At 46.9% G+C, this 27,072-nt stretch overlaps 1 protein-coding gene across 1 annotated transcript in view; it reads left to right on the top strand.

Annotated features, from left to right (window-relative positions):
* The window catches only part of LOC119399209 (cytochrome P450 3A11-like), a 36,471-nt gene extending 9,679 nt beyond the window's left edge, over positions 1-26,792 (top strand). The window contains exons 6-12 of the mRNA XM_037666022.2: positions 1,907-1,982; positions 3,087-3,162; positions 4,725-4,833; positions 17,728-17,816; positions 21,777-21,917; positions 22,513-22,678; positions 26,685-26,792. Coding sequence (XP_037521950.2) covers positions 1,907-1,982; positions 3,087-3,162; positions 4,725-4,833; positions 17,728-17,816; positions 21,777-21,917; positions 22,513-22,678; positions 26,685-26,792 — 765 coding nt within the window. The remainder of the gene's footprint in view (positions 1-1,906; positions 1,983-3,086; positions 3,163-4,724; positions 4,834-17,727; positions 17,817-21,776; positions 21,918-22,512; positions 22,679-26,684) is intronic.
* The last annotated feature ends 280 nt before the right edge of the window (positions 26,793-27,072 follow it).

The following is a 27,072-nucleotide window of genomic DNA, read 5'->3' as shown; positions in this document are numbered from 1 at the left end:
CGTAATGTTTGCTTTTTGATCAACAATGTACACAAGTATGAACCTAGTCAGCAGTTCACGATGGCTGGCCCTTGGGCAAGTGGTTCAACTTTGGCCGAGTGGCTGAATCGAGGGACGTGCCGACAAACAGAAAGACAGACAGACAGAAAGACAGACCAAAATTTCTGCGTTTAAGTTCCCTAAGAAAGACTATCGTCTTTAATAAATCTCAAACCCGCGCCGCCAACCTCGCGGACCTCTGGCGTTGAAAAGAGCACAGACAATCCTGCGCTGGAAAATGACACTCAACTGTATGGAGCCCCTTGTCGGCCTTTGGAACGTTGATACTGGAAATGACAAATCAAACTTCCCGCACTCTAGAATGTTACAGCTTCAGTGATATTACGAACAAACAGTAAGAACGACTCGGAAGCAATATTTTATATAACGCGTTTAGGTAGCAACTATAGTCGGACACAGCTTTAGAAGTCCGCGGCATTTCCCCCTCAAAGGCGGATGCACACAAGCCTGCACCAATGGGCGCGCACTGCAGACTGACGTCATGAGCCAGACGGCCGGTGACTTCCCCCTCGGAGAACATTGCTGAGTGCATGAGCGGGAATATTTGCTGGTCACGGAGGCGATCGGCTGCCACACTTCGGTCATCTGGGTGGGCCTCTCCGAACTTCTTAAGCTGTATACGACTATAGCGTATATAATGTGATTCTGTACAAAGGGTTGGGGGCCAGAGACCGCATTTTCTTAACTTTTCACTGGTTGCTCGGATGATCTCGTTTCTTTTTTTTTTTTTGGAGATAGAGTGCAGTAGGAGAGATTATACCTGTGTCTTCGCGTATGCATACTTGTCCTTTGGACAATGTTTGTAACCTCATACGGTTACGGTTATGTGGACCGTTGTCATCAGTGCCCAATCAAATTCGTTGGGTTTGTCCTCTCAATGGTATGAATGCCCGGATAACACGTAGGAATGCCCGGATAACAACTCTGGCTTTTGTTTCAAGGTCACTTGAAGGTAGGTGGCCGGCATTGGGAGATGAACTTAAAAGGCTGCAGCTCGGGAGCCTAAACGTTAGCCTTCTAATTATTTCGTGCCCAGTGTTTCACTTCATTAGAGATCATGCTCCACCCGAATGGGCACGGCGTACGCATTTTTATAAAATATTCCGTTTACCTCCGATTGGTTCTTGATATATGTTCGCTTTTGTGTTGGGATCGAAAGTATTGTGTTACCTAAGCACAGGCTCCAGCACATTCGTCTAGAACAGAAAAGCAATGTGATCATGCGTTTACGCCAGTGGAGGGTATTTCTTTACTACGAAATTGACCCATCGAGTTATTGCTTCCTGCTGTCGAGGAGTAACTCCTGACTTTGTAATTACGGCTAATACTTAAATTCAGAGCCCGGTCTCTACCACTACTGTTGAATCGGTACGGCTGAGATCACTCCTGTTAATTCACTGCCGCAGTTATAAAGGTTAAGAAGGGGACTTCGTACTTAAAGCAGTAAGCAGTGACGAAGGTAGGAGTTCATGCAACGAGGAATAAAATAAGATAGGTTTGACCAGTTCTAGAAAATGCACCGTTTGTCTATGCGGCAAGGCCCTTGCTGCCCACGGATACTCCGTAAAGCTCTGCAGGTGACGAATGTCATTAAGTCCTGGTGCAGCTTCTGGGAGAAAAATAAAAGGTCGTGTTATAAGAAGCTATTGGTCTTTTAGATGTTCGATCTATAACAAAGTTCACTCCATGCTTTATGGTGCTCGGAATTAATTCGCAGAGAATTGCAAACGAACAATTTGGCGTTGACACTAATACACGAAGCTATTAGAGAACTGTAATGGCGCACGGCATCTGCCTTGGGAGCGCGTTTTCGTAATGTTTTATTTCTGGGAAATTTTTCTTGCAGCGTGAGAAAGCTGATGTTCTGCAGCTTCTCCTGAACAAAGAAAGCACCGGGCAGCTTTTCAAGAACGACGCAAATGGTAAGATTTTACTCTTCGTCTTTCCGGAAAACTTGTTCTTGAGAAGTCGCAATGTCTTGCATATAGGGAAGTAGTTTTACAATGATGAATTAACTCCTGTAAATAATCAAGCTCTCGATGTTTTAATCTCACAGCAGATGGTGGTGCTTAGCCATTTAAAGTGCGATACCTTATCAGCGCTATGCTATTTACCTTGCCTAACTGATCATGCCAGCGCCCAGTCGATGATTACTGCAGCAAATGGCGCCACATCGAGGGGCAGAAGGTCTTCATTGTGACATCATTCAGTGTCAAACCGAGAGTGCTGAGCCCGTCCATTGGCCCGCTACGTCATCGCTACGTCATCATGTTGCCTTCGCCAGGCCTGCAGAGTCTTCATCCTCAAATTGGCCATGTGCGGAAAGGGAAGCTTCAAAAGCTTCGCTATTCAGTAGATTCCTTGTAGCGCAAATAATAAAAACAGCAGGACAAATGTAGGCACACACAAACGCACAGGGCGCTAGCTTCCAACGATTGTTTATTTTCGGAAACCACTGTACAGTCATGCACTCGCCTCACGAGTCGCAGCCACGAGATCATGGTGAACAAAGCGAAAAGATACAGTGCCTCACGACATGCGCACATATTCCAATTCTTTGTCTGACAGTGCCAACGAGGGCTTGCAGATACACATATCTCCGAGCTCGGCAATCTGTTCAGCTTCTATTATAAGTCTTGTTGGTTCACATTTTCTACTACCTGTTATTTTGGTGGACTGAAAGAGAGGGGAACATCGAAGCTGATTACAATGGTGAGCAAGGAACCCACCTGTCTCTAATTATTGGCATTACAAGGAAACCTACTGAAGACGCCAAGACGCCATCAAGCCACGCACACATACAATACGTGTGTTATAGTTACATGCAGCGTCATTCAGAGTTACCTGGTTCAGAGCGACACCTATGGTGTCAATTTGTCTTACAATCAAGTAAATTTGTTAAATAACCACCTGATCCGTACCCGCTGGACTCATAGCACGAAGCAAGGTATCAAATGCCCTCAATCTCAACATATCAAGAATTGCAATTCGTCGGTACGACTTTTTATATGTCATCTCTGAAACAGGATTCGATGGAAAAACAAAGCTGGCCCTGACGAGGGAAGAAGTGATCGCGAACTCGGCACTCTTTCTAATTGCGGGGTGAGTAATATTTTCATGCGTTAAAGGAAATTCTCAACAAACTTATTTCGTGCATTTATTCTACTGTATTCGCATCCACAACGTAATAAAAAAAGAGATTTCATCCCAAAAATACACCGTTAGCGTGATTCGCATTCAACTTATCTTCAGCATTTACAACATTCACAGCGTGCAAGCACGCTTGTAAAAACTAGCAGTTGTTTCGTGAACGAATACAACCGATGAGCGAAGCTCCTTAGAAATGGGACGCATAACGACTATGCACCTGATCTAGCTGCTGGCTTTCATGAAGGCGGTAGGGTGGGGAGCGGGTGGGGAGAGCGTCTGCTGCGCTCGGTGGCGGGAACGACTGAGCGATTGAGTGCGGCGGGGACCTTCGACAGCGGCGACGGAACGCCGCGCGCGCTTATTGTGTTTTTGCGCAGGCGCCGGGTGGGGAAAGAGTCTCCTACTATACTTCGACAAAGCGCCCGTAGTGCGCTAGAATGATGGTTGTCATTTGACAATCTACGATAAAGGTGGTGAAAGTGAAGACGACCATTATAACCAGTTGTGCACAGAGCCTATTTCTTTTAACCTCGAATTTCTGGTGCGCTAGAATCAAACCGCTCAAGGCCTAAACATTTCCTCTTAAATCACCGGCCACTGCAACCTAGAGCGATGCTAAGAGAAGGAAGCTTCAACGGCGACGGCGGGATATGGGCCTAAGGAGCTTCGCGCCTAAAAAAAGGGTCAGACTGACGGGCGAACGAATCCCTAAGCTTATCGTCATATGTTCTATTTCTGTTGTCATATTTTCAAAGCTGCTTGTGTTGCAGCCGCAATCGCAGCTGATATTACATATTGGGTCTCTGACTGCAAGAGGAATGAAGTGAAGTAACAAGAATATTATAACCGCGATTAAAGGGACACTAACAAAAAAAAACGAATTTTCCTATATTAGTATATTACTCTTTCACGATACCAAAAACACCACTTTCGCCGCGAGAAGACCCTTGAGCGAGAAAACGCACACACACAGAAAAAGAAAAGAAAACGTGGGTGACGACGCCACCTTGAAGTTACTGCACCAAGCGTCACGACGTCATAGATTTTGACGGCATCTACTAGGTTCTACGTAGTTCTCAATCGGTAAAATTTAAGTACATCGTTCTTTGGGGCGGGGGGGGGGGGATGAAGGGGGAACGGGGGCCGCGACTGAGTATACCAAGTTTCAGAAAATTTAGTTGACCCAATGTCGCCAACATACGAAAAATGCACATTGAAATCAGTGACGTCACGTGCGGCGATTTCAGCGCGAAATTTAAAAATGCAACTTTGACCTTGGTTTTCTCCTCCTTTAAAAAACCTATGGTGGCGAAATTAACGACATTCGAGTTCTCAGAGTACAATTTATCAATCTAAATCAATTCATTGTTTCACTTTAGTGTTCCTTTAAATACTGCAGTATATCTGCTGTTGGCCAATGGCTGTACAGAACAGCTTCGTTACCGCCCTTGTTATCAGACTATAGTTCTGATCAAATTGTTTTCTACAGCACGCCCTACTTTTACTGTTCGTAGGCTGGAAGCGACGCCGAACACTATGGGCCTCACTCTGCACCTCGTCGCCTTGCACCCCGAGGTTCAAGACAGGCTACAGGCTGAGATATCCGACGTTCTTCAGAGAGATGTGAGACACGTGACTTTCGTTCAAGTAACTCGTAAGGGTACTAACACTCCCTGTAAAGTCGTTTTCGCCTCGTGGCGCCCGCACGTCGTAGTTAGCATAGTTAGCCTTCTCACCACCGAGCGTGAGTTGGCGCTGTGCTCCCTTGGAAACACGGGAGCACAGCGCCAACTCGCGGGCGCGGACTGCTAGAGAACGGACGTGTTTTTCGTGGGCTCCGGAATGACAGCGTCAGATAAGTTTCTTTTTTTTTGCATGATTCGAGCTTGTTTTTTTTAGTTATATGAGTACATAAGCCACTAGATTGAAGGTTAATAGGGCTTACAACTTTGTACTGTTTCCTGTGTGACAGTTGCCTGTTTTTTATTATTATTATTATTATTTGTTTGTTCGGACACCACGTGGCTGAAAGGTACACATGTGATTTGCAGTGCAGCATACTTGCGGAGTTTAGTGATATCATTTGGCTTTAAGCGTATTTAATCCGCCGTGTGAACGATCTAGCCATGGTCAAAAAGACCGTAAAGTGTTCAGGGTGCGGAATGGGATGGAAAATAGAGGTTTGTACGGATGAGAAGACAGAGGGAGCTGACGCCAAGTGTAAGCAATGCGAGTTAGAGGCGAAAATGGAAATAATGATGGCTGCCCAGAATGAGCTCATGGTAAGAATCGCCGAGCTGGAAAATGCGTTGGCGACAGAGCGGGAAAAAACGATGGCTATGGGGGAAAGGCTTAAGTCAGCCGAGGAGGGGTTAGCAAAGGTAGTCATGGCGAACAAGGAAGCAAGAGACAGCGGGAACAGAGGGGCATCGACCCCCACAGTGGTAGACGCGAAGGGGGAAACAGGTTTGGAAAAGACAGGTGCAAGGGTCACAGGACCCAGCTTCCGCGAAGTAGTTTTGGGAAGGGGAGGGGACAATACAGCAGCAGTGGCACGCGCTAGTAACCGGGGCAGTGGCCAGGTGCGGGAGAGTCTAGCAGAAAAGTCGGAACACGTGATAATCGCCGGGGACTCGAATTTAGTTAGATGCGCAGAAGCAGTCAAGCAAAGGGTGAGAGGCGACAAACGGGTTTTAATAGGGAAGTTCCCGGGACATGGGCTGGGATCAGTGATGAGACAAGCTAGCGCAAAACTCGCAACTAAGGCTAATGGACGTAACCTCGTGATAATCGCGGGAGGTCTAAACGACGTCTTGAATGAAGAATCAGCCGAACTAGCGACCACATTAGCGAAAGGGGTAGATGATATGCGCGCCATTTCCCCTCAGGTGCAGATAGTGGTATGCACAATACCGGAGGTACCGGTGCGTGACGTCAACCTGCAAAAGAGCGGTTGTCGACGCAAACAAAGAGATATGGCAGATGAGTCGAGAGAAAGGCATCGAGGTAGTGGAAATAAACAGAGAGGTGCACAGGTGGGGTGGTTTTCAAAGAGACGGAATACACTTCGATAGGAGGCTTGGTCATGAGGTGGGTTGGCGACTTGCGGGACGCGCAGTAGCTTTTTTGGGGGGCACGCGGGCCCTTCGGTGCCCAGGGTAGCTTGTAATGAGGAAAACAACCAGGGGGACTCTTTGACAGGCAGTATAGCGAAAAACCAGAGAAAAGGTAAAAGAAGGGAGAAGGCGCGTGTTGCAATTAGTTACATTAACATGCAGGGTGGCAGAAAAAAGGAAAAATGGTTAGAGATTGAGGGACAGTTAAACAAGGAACAGATAGGTGTTTATGCGGTTACAGAAACACACCTTAGAGACTTGGAAGAGCCACCACATATTGACAATTATATTTGGGAAGGATGTAACAGGATCACATCAGAAAGGAGAGGTGGGGGTGTTGGAATGCTAATTCATAGCAGCACAAAATGGGATAGAGTGAAGCCGACGTGTTCAGAGCACCTTTGGGTTTCCGGCACAGTAGGTGGAAAGAAAACGTGGCTAGGTGTAGCTTACTTGTGGACGGGGAATAACTGCAGAGAAAAGAATCTGGAGATAGTGAAATGCATCAGCACCGATATTAAAGAATTTGGTCATGATGCCGAAATAATCCTTCTAGGGGACATGAACGCTCACATTCGTGACCTTGACGGATATTCAGACACCAATGGCAAGTTATTGGTAGATCTCTGCGAGCAACATAGTCTTGAGATAGTTAATGTGGGGCCGAAGTGTGAGGGGCAGATCACGTGGGAAGTCGGAAACAGGCAATCGAGCATTGATTATTGTCTCATGACAGAAGGAATATATGACAAACTTAGAGAGATGAGAATAGACGAGGAAGGCATTAACAGCTTGGGTAGTGATCATAAACGCATAATATTACAAATGGGATATAAAACTGAAAATAAGAACATAGAATCAAAATTTGGCAGCTTGTATCTAAATGACAAACAAATAACGAATGTAGCCGCAAGAGTCGAAGAAAAAGTAGACGAACTGCCAGGCAAAGACTGGAAGTATAGTGAGCTGCTACATGTAATCACGAAAGAAATGGAGAAAGAGAAGAAAACTATTTGTTGGAAAGGAAAGAGAAAGCCAAAAAGTTGGTGGAACAAAGAAATCCAGGAGGCGATCGAGAAGCGACGTGAGGCATCACGGGAGCACAGAACGGCAAAAAAGGAGAAGCGGCCACAGGACGAAGTCAACCAAATATGGGAAATATATTTAGAGCAAAAATCCATCGTGCAGAAATTAGTCGAGGCAAAAATTAAAGGTGAAAGTGAACGCTGGATGAGAGAGATTCGCGAAAAGAAGAAGGCCGCGCCTAGGATATTTTGGAGCCACCTAAAAGCGCTAGGTAGGAAGTCTGTCACAAAGCAACAACGTTTGGTAGATGAAGGAGGAAATCAATTGGAAGGGCATGAAGCGCTAGGTTACATCCGAAAGATAACAGCCGATTCGTTTAAAAAGGTCACCCAGGGGATTCCCCCGGTAGGTAATAGTACGCAAAGGAGTGCAACTGACGAAGATGTAGTACTAGAGAATTTCAATTGGAAGAAGGCCGAAGGAAAAATTCCTAAGCGCACTACTCCGGGCTTAGATGGGGTTCCCGTCAGCCTCATTAACGAACTCGGACATAACACTAAAGAAGCACTGCTGAAAGCCGTAGAAAAGTGCTTACAGGAGCGGGAAATACCAGACAGTTGGCGAAAAAGTAGAATGAACTTAATCTATAAAGGCAGGGGAGAAAAGGATAAATTTCGCTCGTATAGACCGCTAACCATTACATCGGTGCTATACAGGTTGGCGATGCAGGCAGTAAAATTAAAAATAGAAGCGTGGGTAGAACAAAATGATATTTTGGGAGAACTTCAGAATGGATTTCGAATCGACAGGCGGTTAGACGATAATCTGTTTGTTTTTACCCAGTGTATAGAAATATCGAAAATAGAAAACAGGCCCTTATACATAGCTTATCTAGATATCACCGGAGCCTATGACAACGTTAAGCAGGAAATTTTGTGGGATATATTGAAAGTGGGCATAGGGGACGAATGTATACAGCTTTTGAGGGAAATATACCGAGAAAATACAGTTTGTATAGAATGGGAAGGAATAAGTAGCAAGGACAGCGTTGAAATTAGCAAGGGGCTGAGACAGGGATGTCCTTTGTCCCCGCTGTTATTCATGCTGCAGCATGAATAACAGCGGGGACAAAGGACATCCCTGTCTGTGAATATGTGAGGATGGAAAAAGCGCTAGAAGGTAGCAACATTGGATTTAATTTGTCACACAAACAGGTCGGCACGATGGTTGAGCAGAAGCTTCCAGGTCTATTTTATGCTGATGATATTGTCTTATTTGCGGACAGTCAAGATGATATACAGCGACTGGCAGATATATGCGGAAGGGAATGTGAGGCTCTAGGACTAGGATTTAGTGCAACAAAATGTGGATTGATGGTATTCAATGATCACGAAGACCATGCGGTCTTCATACAGGGCCAAAAAATACCGAGGGTAAGCGAATACAAGTACCTCGGAGTATGGGTAAAGGAGGGGGATAGATATATGGAGGTACAAGAGAAAGCAGCGGTAGCAAAGGGAAAGAGGAATGCTGCAATTATGAAGCACAGAGCTTTATGGGGATACAATAGGTACGAGGTGCTTCGAGGGCTGTGGAAGGGTGTGATGGTCCCGGGGCTTACATTTGGGAACTCAGTGGTTTGCATGAAGTCAGAGGTACAATCAGGAATGGATGTAAATCAAAGGACGGTGGGCCGCCTCGCGTTGGGCGCTCACGGGAAGACGACAAATGAGGCTGTAAAGGGTGATATGGGATGGACAGGCTTTGAAGTGAGGGAAGCTCAGAGCAAAATGAGATTCGAAGAGAGGCTGAGGAAAATGAAGAAGAGTAGATGGGCAGAGAAGGTTTTCAGGTATTTGTATAGAAAAAGCGTTGACACGCAGTGGAGAAAGAGAACTAGGAGGCTCACCAGTAAATATACGGCTAGCAGTGCGGGCGATACGGCAACAGGAAGCATTAAGCGGAAGGTCAGGGAGGTGGAGAGGACTTATTGGATGACAGCGATGGAAAAGAAGCCGGCTCTGAGTAACTACCGAAAGGGAAAAAACGAAATAAGGAGGGAAAGGTTTTATGATAATTCAAAGGGAAGCGCTTTACTGTTTGAAGCAAGGTCGGGCTGCCTTAGAACGCGAAGTTATAAAGCGAGATTCAGTAACGAAGACGAACACTGTACATGCTACGGGGGAACTAAGGAAACGATGGAACATGTACTGATTGAATGTGGCGATATTCACCCAGGTATACTTGTGGGCACGAGTCTACAGGAAGCCTTGGGTTTTAGGGACAACAATGGAAAGCTGAACACGTCCGCGATAGAAATAAGTAAGAGACGGTTAGAGTATTGGTGGCAGAAGAGTAGAGATAAAGTACAAAAATAAATAACGGGGAAAAAAATAAGGTAATTCTGCCTTAAGAGGCAGAGAGATAGACCGTGAATTTATAATTTTTTTGGTATAATAAGATAGATTTAATCAATGTAGACAAGGTATTAGGCCAGCATGAAACAAGGAAGTTTTTTCTTTTTTCTTCGAGCATGGTGGCAGACATGTCACCGCCCCGTTATAAAGGGGACGCTCATAGCATCCATCCATCCATCCAACAGCACACAGAGAGGTTACACGGGACTATGGGGAGTGGAGCTCCTACATTTTTGATGGTTGGCGCAGCCGTGGACATTCGGCTATCGAGGGAGGTCCGTAGAGACGATACCGCGGCTCGTTTTCACCGGCTCCCGTAGTTAGTCGAACGTCGGAGACGCCGCATACGCGGTACATTGTGTGTGTTGTGTTCTTTGTGTCGTTTATATTGGCATTCTACTCGGTTATTTCGTTATGTGACTGCAGTCATTTCTAAGATTCGGCTGGCGAGCTCGCTGATCTGTAAAATGTTAATAAATGTCCACGTGTTCGTTGTGCTACGCTGCGTACTGCGTCAGTTTGTTTCGAGAGCGGCTCTTTCGAAAATCTACAAACCTGCTCGAATTAAATAAACCCAACAGATAATGTAGCTCAGGGAAGCACAGGGGGCGTTATTTGTGCTTTCTAATTTATGTGCTGTAGTCAAGAGATACAGACATGTCAATGAATTAAAGTCGACAAAAAAAAAAGAACTCCCCGCCGGTGAGGACCGAATTCACAACCTCCTGAATTGCGCGTGTGATGCTCTATGATTTCAACCTCGGCGGCAGTCATTTCCCCGGGGGAACAGCCGACTACCGCCGTCGAAAAATAAATTTCGGAAAACGAAACTTGCCACAGGCAGAAAGTTCTTTTTTTCGTCCATATTATTTCAGTTTTAACACGGAGCTGTTTATAGGGGCTCTCCAACACTTTTTCAACATATCAGAAAACGCTGCTGATCGGTACTCGAGTGTCCTGAGAACACACGGTCCAAACATTATAGCGCAGCACGCGACCTTGAATTTACACTTAATTCTCAAAGTCAGCTAGAAATTGTTCCCTCTTCTCTTGACAAATGATGCCATGTACCCAAATGACAGCGCCATATACCAAATTTCACGGCCATTGCCTCATTTGAGCATCGTTAGCTGCATAGTTACCGCCAGGGGCGTAGCGAAGGGGGGGGGGGGGGTTGGGGGTGTGGTGGACCTCAAGGTCCGCCGGCTACCAGACTGTCGTTTAGAAGAATAGACGGCACGTCCGAACGAACACTTTAATGGAACATGAAGAAAAAAAGATGGCTTCGTGCCCTCGAGCGAGCGGCAGCTCGTGAGGAGCACTCACTATGATGATAAACGTTCATCTGCTAGGTTGGTGAAGACGAAGTTACAACATCTTCCCGCGCCCAACAGATGGCGTCACTCGACTTCCAGTGGGTAGAGCATTTGAACAGGGCGGTTGACTATGGCTTCGCCCGGCAGACGAATAGAACAGGAGCAGACCTTTTACACACACTTGTCTGCCCTTGAGAGATGAACTTAACCTGGGTCATCATATGAATGGGCTTTCTTGAAGGCACGTCAGGTTGTCGACGAGATGTCCTTAGTCGGAGATGTATCTGGTAGCATTCAGTCTCTTGAAGTTCAGTCAAAAGTCCATGTGATGAAGTCGGCTCTCTTGTCAGCTTTCTCTTGCATCTCATTAAGCACGAGGTGCTTCGTAGAGCGTCCATACGAGAACTGAACCACTCCATCTGAATTATTCGTTTCAATGGTGTTTTCGTGCTGACAGCATGAGAAAACGTCGTGGCGGCGCATTCTGGATGTTTTTCTCGTACGTCTTGACCAACGTCTTCTGGCCACCTTGAAGAATCCCACATCCATTTTGGTTCATGCCACCACAGTCTTCTCTGCTTTAGATTCTCTGCTGATATTTGTCTTGCCTGTAAGTCTGTCGGATTTTCTTCGCCTCGGTGGAAGCGCCGCACGAAGGCTCCGTTGGCTTGTGGATTTTGGCCACCCGGTTCCCGACGAAGGTCTTTCTTGTTCAGTGCTCGAGGTGTCCTGTAGGCGTGAAATCTGTCAGCTGGTCCTTCATCCAGGTACATACGAATGATCTTGTTCTTATTTTCCAAGTGACAGCGGTCGTTGTCAAACCTTCGCATCAAACTTGTAAGGCCTCGACGATTATAGCGGCCGTCCTCTTTCGTCTGATTTATAGTGAACTTTTGTAGCCTCATTTCGTTGCCCGACGCAGTTTCTTCATCATCTCCACCGAGTAATCTTTGCGGATCCCAAATATCTGTGACAGCGTCAGAAGCACAGTCCTCTTCTACGCATGTCCGCAGTACAAGGACTGTGGAACAGTCAGCGCTGTTGCTTGAGAAAGGAATTGGCCCTTGCACAGTCCATCCTAGTTTAGTCTGCACAGCTTTTAGGTTCTTCCATTTGTTGCACACGGTTTTCACGTCGCCAGTCACAAAATTCCAGTAGTAGTCGGAGCCTATTAATAGCGCAACGGAATTTCCGTTGTCTCCCTCTAGAGAAAGTGCTCGTGTATCCATTCCACTCTCTTCCATTTTCTTTATAACTTGTTCGCCTGGAATTGGGATGTGCTCGCTACAGATGTCCTCTACTTCTAAAGCGTCGATTATAATCTGTTCCTTTGTGGCTTTTTCGAAAATGCTCACACGGACTCTTCTCATTGTTTTTTGCGTCTTGGGACCTCCAAAAACTCCGACTGTCACCGTTTCTTCTTGTAACAGCTGGCAGCCAAGTTGGCGAGATTCTTCGATGGTGATGAAGCTCCGCTGACTCCCTCCATCGAAGAGTACCCTGTAGTACCTTGAAGACATCGTGCCTGCTATCTTGGCTGTCAAGGACTGTAATAATATAACAGGGCTCGCTTGTTCCGAGAGGAGGTTGACTGCTGTCGCAGAAGCGTCGTTTGCCTTCTTCCGGAAGTCCGGGTCACACATGGATGTTACATGTCGTCGAGAGCATCTGTCGCATTTTTGTCTCCCCCTGCAGTCTCGTGCCAGGTGACCTTGCTTGAGACAACGAAAGCATCGCCCGGCCTTGGCGAGAATCTGCTTCTTGACCGCCAAATTCGTTTCGTCGTCGCAGACTTCGGCACGATGCTTCGTCGACTTACAAAATAGACATGTATCAGGCTTCCCCAGCACACATTGCAGAGACGCTGCTGACGACATAGTACGATGCCTTACTCGTCGCGGCATCTCTCCAGTTGGTTGAGGGATTTCAGGTCTTGGGGACGCACACGCCGCCAGAGTTTCTCTGCAAAGAAGCTGATGTTCGAGGAACTCCAGAAGATCTTGCAGCTCTTTCTCGATTTCTGTCGTCCTGTCCTGTGGGTCCCTTTGCGCTTGCATCGTTGATACCGCGGTTGTCGTCGGCTTGTGAAGTTCATGATACTTGAGCACCAAGTCGGATGGTATGACTCGCAAGAGAATCTCCCGTAGCATGGAGCAGTATGTATTGGGGCTTGTTCCAAGCGCTTTGAGACTCCTGACATGTACTTGCACTTCGTCGTAGAGGTCTCGAAGTTCGGTGGTGCTAGAAGACGAGAAGACTGGCCTGAGATCTAAGAGGCTTCGAAGATGTTCCTGAACGATAATCCTCTCGTCCCCGAAGCGTTTCTTGAGGATATCTATCGCGTCTTCATAGCACTCCCCCGTTGCCTGGAGTCCGGAAATGGCTGCAGCGGCAGTTCCAGTGACAAGCGTGCTCAAGTAGTTGAATTTCTCGGCAGCGCTGAGGTCGTCGTTGTTGTGCACTGCCGTCGAGAACTGCATCGAAAATCGATGCCATTTTTGTCGGTTGCCGTCGAATTTCTGCAGTTCTAGTTGCGGCAGTCTCGACCTGAAACTGACGGAAGCTTGGCTCGTCGTCGGGCGCGAGGCTTGAGACGCCTGGTTGTCCAGAATCGCAAAGCGAAGCTTTGCCGTCAATGTGACAATCTTGTCGCCATATTTGCTCGCGTCTGTGATCTCTGCCTCGATCAGCTCGTCAGGCGTCTCGTCTATTAGGCTTTCATCAATCTTCGTTATCTGTGCGTAGATCGCGTTGATTCGGTCAATTGAAACGCTGACCTGTGATGATGACAGCTCTGGTTCTCGTAGGAGGCCTTCCGCTTCTTGGACGATGCCATCCAGTTGCGAGCGCAGGCACTTGCGTCGTCGGAGTAGCCGTTCCATGGGTCAGTAGGCAGCCAGGAACTCTTCGCCAAAGGCTCAGGGGTCGCAACGCGACACCTTGAATCGATGAGGCGTCGTTCGGAAGATCCCGCTGGGTTTCGGCACCATGTGGTGGACCTCAAGGTCCGCCGGCTACCAGACTGTCGTTTAGAAGAATAGACGGCACGTCCGAACGAACACTTTAATGGAACATGAAGAAAAAAAGATGGCTTCGTGCCCTCGAGCGAGCGGCAGCTCGTGAGGAGCACTCACTATGATGATAAACGTTCATCTGCTAGGTTGGTGAAGACGAAGTTACAACAGGGGGGTTCAACCCCCCCCCCCCCCCCCGAAATTTTTCAATTTTGCTTGCGCATATTTACACGCACACATACAAATGCACGCACGAACATACATAATGTATGGTTGACCCCCCCCCCCCCGAAAAAAATTTCTGGCTACGCTCCTGGTTACCGCAGCCACCGCGGGAGGCCGCCACGTGCCCGCTCGCGATCACACTGAAAGTAAGCAGCGATAAACTTCACAGACGATTACGATACTCCTTAACGTGAATTCTGAGCGCAGCTTCGTGTTGGAGCAACGCTAACTGTGTTTGAAGTTTTGGCTATCCGCACTTGCAGCAATGGAACTGCCAGCGCTCGAGTGCTACGCACACCACTCTGTGCATCGCAGGTGTCGGTTACCAAGCGAAACGCCGACAGCCCCGTACGACAAGCGAAGCCAGTCGCGGTGCACGTGCCAGCGCTGCATGCGCACGAGAACCGACCGAGGGGCCAGTGCGCGTGAAGGAGGAAGAAAGCGAGGTTAGAGTCCAGTGGCTCGTGATATCGACAGATTCTGCGCTCGCTCTCTTTCGTACTCGTTCGCTCTATCGGTTACGCCGACGACGACGCCAGCGGCGACGCCGCTCAACGCAGGACCCGGCGCCTAATGGCTCATTCACACTGGGGAATCCGCCGGCCACAGCGACCGGAATTCGCGCGCCGCCGAAAGTCAACATTGTTCACACCGCTTAGCAACCGCACCGCCGAAACTAGGGCGTCTAGTTGTCATCGTCCCTTCGCACGAAGGAACGCTGGCATCGACGCGCTCTGCGTTGTGTACGCGTTTCGTTATGCCGAAGCGCATAAACAGGGGCAGGGTCGTGGAACTGCTGGGCCTGCTGCAAAGCAACTTTCTGGCGATGTCTGACGAGGATAAACATGCATTCGCCGAACAAAAGAAACGACGCAAGCACTTGTAGTTGGTTCGTCCTGATTTGCAAGACGCGAGAAGTTTGGTCGAGCCGAGGTAATGCTACCTGTTTTGCGAGATCGCGATGATGTATTGCAAAGATGCTAATCGCGACAACACTTGGCAGTTGTCCAGAGCTACAGGATCATTAGGAAAGACTTCGCTGTTGCTGCGGGCTTCGACGACTGCGATATCACAAGCGCGCCGCCATTTTTCGAATGTTCGACTCGCGTTCCGATTGGTTCGCAGTGAAGGAATCCGGCGGCAGCTGCCGCAAAAATCGGTCCAGGATCGATCGACGCGGAATGGGCTTTTCCGGCGGATCTCGCTGCCGCCGAAGCGGATTCCGCGCGCTCTGGCCGCCGAATGTCTCAATGTGAACGCGCCTTAAGAGCTGCGCTCTAAAAAAAAAAAAAAATGCTCAGAGTCAGGACGCACGTGGGACGTGACTTCTTTCCCCCGTGCCATCCCTCCCTGCTTAGCTTCCAGCGCGCTCGTCGGGACGAGAGAAGAGAGAAAGCAATTACGGCGTGCGACAAATCTCAAATCTCCGCTCGTACTTGACGTATTCTAAACATTTTTGCGGCGGTCTATTCGTGAGGCGATAAGCTGCTTTAGTGAAGCCATTCGATGGTTACTTGGAAAAATGTTGCAGGGCCACTTTGAGCCGGGCTCAGTGTTTCTGCTGAACCCGAAAACTATCATCCTCATGAAACGGCACGCACTCTCTTCATCCTCCTCTTCATTCTCTGCTTCGCTCCTAGAACACGTGCACCGATTTTTTCTACGGGGAATGCAATTACTTTGACGGGCGACAGAACGAGTACAGAGAGAGAGTGAAAGAAAAAGATATACAGAAAGAGAAAGGAAGAAATAGAGAGAAAGAAAGAGAAGGAATAGAGAAAAAGATAGAAGACGTAAGAACGCGTGCAAAGAGAGAGAGAATGAGAGGAATAGATAGAAAGAAAGGGAAAACACAAAGAAGATACTACTACTACTACTACTACTACTACTACTACTACTACTACTACTACTACTACTAATAATAATAATAATAATAATAATAATAATAATAATAATAATATTAAAGAACAAGAAAAAGAAGAAAAAGAAAAAATAATAATGCCTTTTATTTCTTTAAATAAAGCAGTACATGTGGCTAGGCCTGCCAAAGCCAATTGGTGGCTTGAGTGGCAGAGCCTGGCAGACAGCAAAACAAACTGAACGCGTTACATGGTTGTAGTTCATGGCATAAGAGGGATAATAGGGCAAAAAACAACGTGCATATAAGATTAGGAACAACGGGGCATACAAGCGATAGTTATTAGCATTATACAATTGTTACAGAAATTGAAGGTAAGCAAAAATACAAAGAAACATACACAAAATGAGGCAGAAAAAAGAGCCAGCAAGCATAGCCACGTATAGTATATAATGTAGCAAGGGGTGGGAAGGAGATGTGATGGTGACGAGGCTGGAAAGGGGCTGTGAGAGAGTAAAGTAAAGCACAATTTTGTATTCTATAAATTAGCAAAGGGTGGGAAAGGGAAATGAGGGTGAGGAGGAGCTTCCTCAGTCTTCGTACCACTGCTTCAATATTTTAAAGACGATAGTCTTTCTTGGGGAACTTAAACGCAGAAATATTGGTCTGTCTCTCTGTCTTTCTGTTTGTCTGTCTGTCACCCGATTAACCCACCCGGCCAAAGTTTAACCACATTCTCAATGCCCAGCCATCTTGAACTGGTAGCGCCGTTCATACTTGTGAACACTGTCGATTAAAAAGCTAATGTTACGCATATCTGAGGCACAATATCAATACGTAAGTATTAGGTGGGGTGTTCCTTTAGTAGAAAATACATAGATACGTAATTCTAAAGAACCTAGTGTTTCTTCGGCTTGGCTGAAAATGCTAGTGTTTTTTGGGCTGCGCTGCAAATGCAACGCTATGAGCCAGATGCGCGGCTCAACATGGAAGAGGACTAATGTAGTACGGCCAGCAGAAGACTATCGTCTTTCGACGACATTTGCAGCGAAGCATGCAGATACGCGGCCATTTTTTTCTTTTATATCACGCCAACTGCACTTGAACTAAAGGCTACAAATATGGGACACAAGAATACAGAACAAGCTAAGTGCTTCAAGTCTTTCATCAGAACACAGGAAGTAATTGTTCCGGTTGTCTACTCTCACTGATGAGTTTTCTCTGCAACGTTTATTTTCAAGTTGAACAGAGTTGCTCTCCGCGAGAGAGATTCAGGCTATCGACAGACATTTTTGTCAACTTTCAGGGCACTGAGACTGGCCACTTTCAATTGAGGAGCTTAATTTCCATGTTAAAGTGAAACTATTTAGACGTCGCGTGGTTGCTGGTTTTGGCTTCTCTTAACGACGAAGCATTAGCAAAAGAAATTGGCAGTCTCTCTTGATAGGTACAACGTCATCCTTAGAAAATAGTGCGAGGCTACTGCTAATAAATACACAAAATTGCTGTCTGCTCACGTGACAACATGTGCTCTCAATTTTAAAGGGCAAGTTTACGTATAAGAACGTGATGGAGATGCCCTACATGGACATGGTTTTGAACGAGTCTATGCGCTTCTACACTGGAGTGGCCGGGTGAGTACAGTGTTGTACACGTTCCTCAAAAACAGGAACGAAAGCTCGTTCCCCGTTCCTTCCCATATTAGAAACGAGTTCCCGTTGCAAGTTCCCTTAATGCGAAAGGAACGCGTTCCAGTTACATTTCGAACATTGGAACGTGTCGTTACTTTTACGTTACATTTGATTTTTTTTTTAAATTAAGACATAGTACCGGATAATAATAAGGTGAAATGAGTGAGCAATTAAAAGCTCGCATTGAACCAGGCACGTAGGCAAGGGAGGGGGGGGGGGCGAGCCCGCCCCGAAATTCGTCCAGCTTTCTATACTCCCAGGCAACTTTTTTTTTTTCTTTTTGCCATGGAAAGACTTTCTTTCGAACAATTAGGCCTTGGGCCCCTCCCGGAAAAATATCCTGGCTACGTGCCTGCATTGAACTACATATATACGATTTTGAACATCGCCGGCAGCAGGTTATATGGAAATAAAAAAATTCTAAAGAAACACTCCAAGACGATTTTTTTAGAGATCACCGTACATACTTAGGACATGTCTAACGGCAACTCTGGTGCTCGCCTATTACAAGTGCAACACATGTGGCACTTTTCACATCGTTCTTCAAGTGGAGAGTCAAGATACTACGCTTCATGTGTTCAAAGAAATTTCCTCACATGCACTAGTATATTTAAAATTCTTGGGCATGAAATCGCATCGAAAGGGGCAACACGTAGGCGTTCAACGATTAGTGATTCAATGTTCCAGTATTAGCAGAAAATAATGTCCAGGGTGCATATTCGCAACCTAATAACGTCCCTGTTTGAATTCAGCCAGAGGTGCATCTCAGTGCCGGTGTCGGACAGACGATCATGCTTTTTTTTTTTTTAACAATGCAGGTTTTTAATAAAAACGCTACGACAGTAAGGCTGCTGTCGTTTTCGCACGTGAACTTTACTTCGAAGCGGAAATACATTGCCGCACTTAAAGTTGCATTCAAATAAGCAATGAGCAATACCTTGTTAATTAGCTCTTTAATTATAAATTTCGGGACAGTTGTTAATATAATAAAGTTGCATCCCCAGTTTTTAGAAATACAAGAAGCATACGTAATTTGAGGTGTTAATCATCGAAATTGAAAGCGCCGATCCAGGCTATATCGAAACTGCGCGCCGGGCGCGCGGGAAATGCCGCTGCTCTGTTACGTCAGACCGGAACTTCACGTGACGAACTTTAGGAAAAGGCGCGTCGTAGCACAATCTAGTCCGCAAAAACAACAAGTCGTCTAAAATATGCAAGTGGACCGCTTATCCATTAAGGTAAAACGGCAAGAAAAAGCGTGCCCTTTCATTGCGGCGGCCTCACGATGAAGTTTGAATTTGAAGTAAAATCTCTCCGCGGTGTGTCTAGACTCTAGCACGGCCAATTGGTTGCTGTCAGACTGGCTGAGACAAAACGAAAAAAAAAAATCGGCTATTTTCTCCGCACGTGGTCCGTCAAGGCGCCGCACGCTTCCCTGCCCCCCCCCCCCCCCCCTCCCCCGTCGGGCGCCTTGACTTGAAAACCATTATACAACATAGTCATGTCACAGGCGAACAGTGGTTTCTCGCACCTCACGCGCTCGCCCAACCGCCCTGCTCTGCATGATGTGCTGCGTGCATGCGCCTCTTCAATGCAGTGGAACGTTTGTCGATGGAACGCCGTTCCCTCTGACGCTCCTTCGTGAACGTAACGAGTTACCGTTACAGTTCCACCGATCCTCAATGGAACGGTGGCGTTCCTCCGTTCCTCCAAAAAGGAACTAGTTCCTGGAACGTCGTTCCTTGGAACGCCGTTCCGTACAACACTGGGTGAGTATTTACCGGAGAGTATGTCTAGATGGTCAAAGCATGTAGTTCTTGCTGAATCAATGCATTCCCTTAAATTCGATACTTTCTAACTAATTCGTATAGTTTAGTACTTATTATGATTATCTTGAATATGGGTTAATAACACAAATGAGCTGTTCAAGGTTGAAAAATTTTTGAAAACAGGGGATCGCTAGCGCCAACATTTCGATAACAGAGTTGTCTTCAAGGTTGCAACTGCTCAGGGTGTTGTCATTAAATAAACTATTCTGACTTCAAATTCAAGTCGCCATTCAGGTAGGCTCAAGCTTTTGTTTTGAGAAAGCAGATATCAGTAAACTGGTATACACAGACAACTCATGCAAGCCTAGTTTTGTGTCGTGTAAACGTCCTTAGCGATTCCCTTAGCGAACTATGCTAGGTATTTTATGTATACAGTAAAATACCACTTGAACGAACGTCAGTTAAACGAACTATTCAGTTGTACTCATTCTTCTTGATTCCCCCGCCGAAGTGCCATTGGACCGAATGCTTACGCATTTCAGTTTAACGAAATTAGTGCAGAGCGCATTTCAGTTCAACGAACATATATTGTGACACGATCCAATGCCTCTCACGTCATATTAATCAGAAAGTGTCTGAAAGACTGGGCACACACAGCGCTTTGCGTTTTGAGGATTATGTCACTTGTGACTCTCGCGTTCAGACATGCGCCCCTCTGTCTACAGATGATATTAAAGCGTGCGTCCTGCCTCAGTTAGAAGAGGAGGAGGAAGAAGAAGTAACCCCTGTAGAGGAAGCACCAGGAATTTCAGCTGAAGAATGTACTTCGAAAAAGTGAAGTCCTTCGCTGCACAGCAGAGTGTTGTGCCGGAGAAGGTTCATGAGAGTTTGGACACAGTGACTCAATTCACGACCGCGGCAGTGCTAAGTGCACAAGTGCAGCAAAGGATTACTACATTCTTGAAAACATGCTAAGTTAGCGTGAATTCACATTCAAATAAGCAGCATTGCAAATAAAAGGGTGCAAATTTTATTTAAACAACTGACGTTTTCTTTAGCTCCTGATAATCATTCTCATAACGAGCTGCAACATAGCTATTTCAGTTCAGCGGACTTTCAAGTTAACGAGCTTTTTCCTGGGCTCCCTTTAAGTTCGTTCAATTGATGTTTATTGAAGCCATAGCGCTGATAAGACAAAGATCACAGAAAGAGGACGGGACGTGCTATGGCTTCAATGAACGTAACAAACCAACTAGCCCAAAAGTGTTCCAACTAGCCCAAAAGCCCAAAAGCCTCTTAGCGTTCAAGGGGTCATGAACCACTTTTCCAAGTAATGATCTAATGGCGTCATTATCGGAGCGTACTGCCTCCCGAATCGATTGCCGCAAAAATTTCTCGAATCCGTCAAGAATCAACGGAGTTACGGGGGTTTGGCGCACGCTCCCAGCGCTTTCTCTCTTTTCTCGTGCCGGCGAGCGCACTGGAAGCTAGACAGGGAGGGATGGCATGGGGGAAAGAAGTTACGCCAGCGCGCGTCATGAAACGCGATCGCTCTCCCGCTGTGATTCGCTTGCGCGAGTGCGGCTACCGTGTACTGAGGAGTGCGGCGCCGGCAAGTGGCGGCACCCCGCGGCAAGAAGCGCATCTGATCCGAACGCCGCTCTCGATTTACAGCGGCTATCGGCCAATAAGCATGCTATGTCTCTTGCGACGTACAGCGGACAGACGCCCCGCCCACCGACGAGAGTGAGAACCGGCCTCTGTTTGAAAAGAGGGTGCCTGGGGAAACGGCAACTTCGCGCTCCGCTTGTGGCCATTACGCGGCGCGCACGACTGTAATATTTGGCAGAGCAGTTCATAGCCGTGTCAGCTTTCCGCAGGATGTGTTTTTTCAATCAGCCCAAGGGGTGCTTCATGACCCCTTTCAAGTGAAGTTTCACTGTATTGCATTCCGCCATTAAGGCTAGCTTTGGCTTGGCGTTTGAGAAGTTATTGAAGCTTCCCAACAGTGACCAAGTCTAAGCTAGTGCGAATGGCGCGTTTGCCTTATGACCAAGTTCCATTATGCGCAGAAGGCCAGAGCAGATTATGTAACCGTCGAAGTACATGACAACTTGGAGCAAAATCTGCGCAGATTTGTCACACGGCGTGCCGCAAGAGACTTTGAGTTCAAGGGCACCACCATTCCTGAAGGTCTCAGCGTCATGGTGCCAGTCCCTTATCTCCATCACGATCCGGAAGTCTGGCACGAACCGGAAAAATTTGATCCAGAAAGGTGAGGAGAAGCACTACCACATTTTCTACAACCTAAGTATTTGCGAAAATGGGAACAAAGGCTTAGATACCCTGTTAAGGGAAGCGTAGGCATCTGGGCTTGTTAGCTGTGAACTGCGTTATAATAAATCTTCTAGGGCAGAGATACACATGGACGGAGTACAGAAGGACACCAAAGAATGCTGGCGCTTTTGGTGTCCTTGGAGCAGGAAAGGACACCGAGGATTAACACCAGTTTTCTTGGTGTCCTTCTCTACTCCGTCCATGTGTATTTGGGTGCTGGAAAATGCAACATTATTATGGGAAGCATAACTGAAAAGCAAGGAGGTTTACTGACTGTTGGCGTCCTAACAACATCAGATACACTTATAATTTTCGATGTGAATGAGGACAGATAGGAGCAACTTCTATTATTCACTTATTCGGGGATAATCGCTTATCGAAGGTTTAAAAGGTAGGGAGGGTGGTAAACAGGAGCCGACAATTCGCTGATTGGGCTCGCTTTTTTCAATCCTCGATGAATATAGAATATCTTACCGCTTTTGATTCAGACTTAACAACTACACACATTCTATACTTTTTCTCAAAACTTGCAGATTCAGCCCAGAAAACAAGTCACACATCCACCCGGTCAGCTTCCAGCCATTTGGCAAAGGACCCCGAGAATGCCTGGGGAAAAAGTTCGCTCTCGTCGAGATGAAGCTGATGCTGTCCAAACTCCTCGCCAATTTTAGAGTGACCGTCGACGAACAGCATCACAAGGTGAGTGCGGGGCAGTCCGTCGGCGCGTGTGCTATAACACGTAAATCGAAAGAGCATTCCCAGGATTTGGGGACATTAGAGTTACTGTATCTGCTACCTTTAAATAGCAGAGTTGCGCATCTGTCTTCCAAACGCCGCTAGCAACCATGCATTGCGGAGAAGCTGACGCTCGGGCTAATTTTTGTATTTCTCGACGCCGCCGCGGCAGCGAACTGAATTAACACTTGTCATCGGCAGCCAATGTTTATCGCCGGTCTTCGACACGCCTGACATGTTCATCGGCTACACGGTAGGCATGTCGCCTGCAAAAACGAAGCGCGATTTCACCGCATAGCTGTGGTTGCTAGCCGGACCTATGCGCAACTATATTCTCGGCACTATAGCGCAACTCTGCTACCTAAAGGTAGCATATACAATAACTCTAGGGAACATCTCTACGTAGTGCCATCTCTCGGCGGTAGCAACGGCGTCCTGCCATAACTGAATGGGAAATAGGCGAAAAAAAAAAGTCATATCTCTTGAAAAAAGCTAGTTGTCAAAAGCCACTCCGGCTTCCATACAGCAGAGGCCTACTGGAACATTCTGGCGAAATTGCAGTATCGCACTGCAAAGCGTGTGGCTTCCCACGACAATGGAACACCGCCCATTAGAAACACATGGGGCCCCATTGTTAAATATTAAACACTCTGGGAAGCCACCCGGTTTGTAGTGCGACACTGTAATTTTACCAAAATATTCAAATAAGTCTCTGCTGCATAGAACCGAGAGTCATTTTTGATAACTAGCTTCATTCGTAAGATATGATTTTTTTTCGCCTATTGCCCATTTAGTTACGTCAGGCCACCACTGTCATCGACCAGAGATGGCACTACGCGCACATGTCCCCCAATCCTGGTCATGTTGTATTATCGATGCTTAGAAGTTGGTAATCGCACTCGTCCTAACAGCAGAGTTGTGCTAGGGCTGGGCCGGACGGCAGGTTCAAGGTGGTCACGCTCCGGTTCGCAGATACACCAATAGGTGGCGTAACTGCCTCGGTCGCGTACGCAGCGGTAGCTGCATAGTGAAACGGGGAAGGGCGGCTTTAGCGTGCATAGGGCGTATAGACGTCAGACTCTGCCCAGGCGGCGCTGCGAAAAACACCGCCACCAGCGCCCTCATCGCAGCCCTGGCACTAACTGGGTAGTGCAAAGAGAGCCGTCCGCAAGCGATGTGCATAGGCCACAATACATCCCTCCTCTTTCGTTGGTGTCGAGGCGCCGTTTCCTGAAAATCAAGGACCTGGAAAGCTTCTTCCGCCAATCCACGCTTCAGAAACAAAGGAAACTGATCAAAGCGAACTGCGAGTACAATGCAAAATAAGTTTTAGTTACTCCCGCGCGCTGAAACTCGCAAGTACGAGCGAGCATCACACGACATCGAATTCGAGGCAAGCCCTCCGACATCCGTTCTCTAGCGCCTAAATGCGTTAAAATCGGGTATATACGTAATGCCACAGCGATAAAGTACATACACGATCAATTTACTTAGCTATGCATTTTACGATCAGTGGTACGGAGCGTTGATCAGGGACGAATGGGCCCGGCGATTTTCGCCTTTGCAGTTGCATTCTCCGTTAATTCATCTATCGCTTCCTGTGCATTGTACTGTTTTATTACGCATCCTCCGAGATAGCTACGGCAACCGCGGAGGACACGGGCGAAACAAACCTGAAGATGGTCACGACCAACATTCAGCGATTTACTTGTATGGCGCACGTGTTAGCTAGTTAGAACCAGAACTCTGAGCCTTCAAAACGTACGTCCTCGATGATGTGTTGTGACGACCAACTCGTTGCGGTGTGCGTATCACGCGTCTTCAGACTGCCTCTAGCTGCTCACTTCGTGTTACACGACATGCACCGCGGTCAGAGCCTCCGCTGAGCTTCATAGTCAAGGTTACCACGGTTCTCCATCAGGGCTACGCAAAACAACAGGAGAGCAACATTATCACACTTTCTCATGCGACCGGCTGTGGAGAACACGGGTACTTCGCTTACCGAACACGCTCGCAACATCCCATATCCAGCGCTCTCGCCTTTCTTCTTCGTACGACAACTATGGAAATCGGTAAAACTGAACGTTGTTATTCAGTCTTTTACGTCCGTGGCAATTCACAACGCAACAGTGCGTCTTTTGCGGCGTTTCTTCGTAGCGTGCGGAGGGGTCTCGTCTGCTGCTGTTTTCGCCGTCGTTCTGGCGAGTGATCCAGCAAGCACTTCACGACGGTACGGTGGCGCGTCCGACTAGCGGAGAGCAATTCACAGCTTTCGTTCTGTGTGTTAAATGCGCAAACACACGCGATATTAAGCTCAATCGTTGTTTCGCACTCGCTAGTTGCACCTGGTCCCATAGCAAACTGTGCGAGGGAGCCGGTCTATGCACTACTCAATACTTATCCGACAGGTGGCGCCACACGTCTTGGAAACTCCAGAGTCTGACGTCTATATAAAGTCACTGTAGCAAGGGTAGGTGTAGCAGGGGCTTCCTCACGTCCTTTCCCATGCATCTCTGCTATGCAATCAACGTAATCATCAGACGCACACCCAAAATCACAAAACATCACAGAAAACCACAAGGGAACAAAGCAGAAGCGAAGCTACGCTGTTTCTGCAGATTTCACACTGGGAGGAACTGAAGTAAGTTTTCTTGCTCTACAGAAGCTTCCTTAAGTCTTGAAAAAAAAAAAAACAAGTTTTCTTCAATCTGCCAAACGTGCGAACATTGGTGATCGGTTTGACTTAACCACTAACTTTCTTTGACGAGCCTGTATAGGATTCGCTCATCTCCTCTGTCCATTCCTCTCGCTTTCCTGAATTCCTTCTGCGTTCAGGTGTCAGCATATCAAACTATAGATCAAATGCTGCTATGTTCACTTTTTTTGCCGTCCAGTTTCTCAAGTAACTTGATAATGCATTCCATTTCAGCAAAGTTACAGCGTCTACGTAAACTGCGGAAAACAACTTCCAAATGCGAGTGGGGAGTTGGAACTTCCGTTCACTTGTTTACCATTTCGTAAAATATTAATTTACTTTGTTCATATTACTAGCAGCTCCTGAGTGGTATTACAGTGGGAGATACAGACATATAATAACAAAAATGGAAGCAGGATACAGGAAATCTTTGATCATGGCATTCAAGTAAATGGGTTGTACTAGTTTTCAATGCAAAACAAGCGAACATACACATTCAATGCGCCGCAGCGAAGCTGATGTTGTCAGCAATACGCACAACGGCATATTGTAGACGATTCCATTCACGGATCATTTGGGGGGAATATTAATGGCTGAGTAGTTCAATTCGGCACTTTTACGCGCGCCCCTTGTGCGCACGGTCGGAACGGCTAGATGCATAATGAGCTGAAGGAACGTAGAGTACTGGGCGAGTTGGTATAGATTCGTGTCGAAGCGAAGCGCGAGGAAACCGATGAACGTGAGCGTCCTCACTGAATGTCCCCGTTTTTCAAGGACGTTTACGTGATGTCAGATCGGTGTTGTCATTGCCAACAATAAGATGCGGATTTTCTTCCCAATAAATTGTAGTTCCCAGTTAGCGCCTGTCCTGTGTGTTCCTTACTGTATCCTGTTTTCCTCGCGCTTCGCTTCGACATGCATAATGAGGTCGTAAAATTTACCTACCGCGGTATATGCCTGTTGTAGAATGATAAATGTTGTGGAAAAACATAGGTCATAATTCTCTTCTTCTTTCTTGAAGCAGCTCCCATCCCAATGTCTGCTCGGCGGCAGTCATGATAAGCTGTCCGCTGCAATTTTTCTAAAACATATCGGGCTCTAATATTTTGCCCTTTCCGAGTTTCTTCCCTGTCAGCGCGCGTGTGTGTGTTTCATTTGTCCTTGTGTCCTCATCATTCCGTGGGCTAAAAAACCTACTATATCAATGTGAAACGAAACTTCTTTGTTGTACTCAGTTCGTTTTTTCTTTTTCGTTTTTTGTCTACTCCTATATAGGAACCTATCAAGCTAAGCTCGGCCTTCATGATAACATTTGTCACTGGGGGCATATGGCTCAAGCTTGAAAAAATTCAGCGGCACCCGCGCACAGATTTGAAGAAATAAGCCCGGGTAGGGGTGCTCGAGGTACTGATCAAGGCTCAAGCACGACTTCGACGATTCTTTAAGCGTATCTTCTCACACTGTTTGGTGTTTCAAGTGTAAGACCTCCTCTTTGCTCGCTAGCGGGCATAGCGGCATCAGTGCTGTTTCTAACCGAAATGACCCGTGCAGGTATGGTAGATTTACATATCGTTCTCTTGAGGTAGCAGTTTACGTTTCTTGTTTAAATTTTGCGTCTATGCGATTTGCGAATAAGTATAAGGGACTTAAAGCTGGGCTTAAG

The sequence above is a fragment of the Rhipicephalus sanguineus genome, chromosome 7 (assembly GCF_013339695.2).
Source record: "Rhipicephalus sanguineus isolate Rsan-2018 chromosome 7, BIME_Rsan_1.4, whole genome shotgun sequence".
Lineage (NCBI taxonomy): Eukaryota > Metazoa > Arthropoda > Arachnida > Ixodida > Ixodidae > Rhipicephalus > Rhipicephalus sanguineus.
This window is presented reverse-complemented; position numbering and strand designations above follow the sequence as displayed.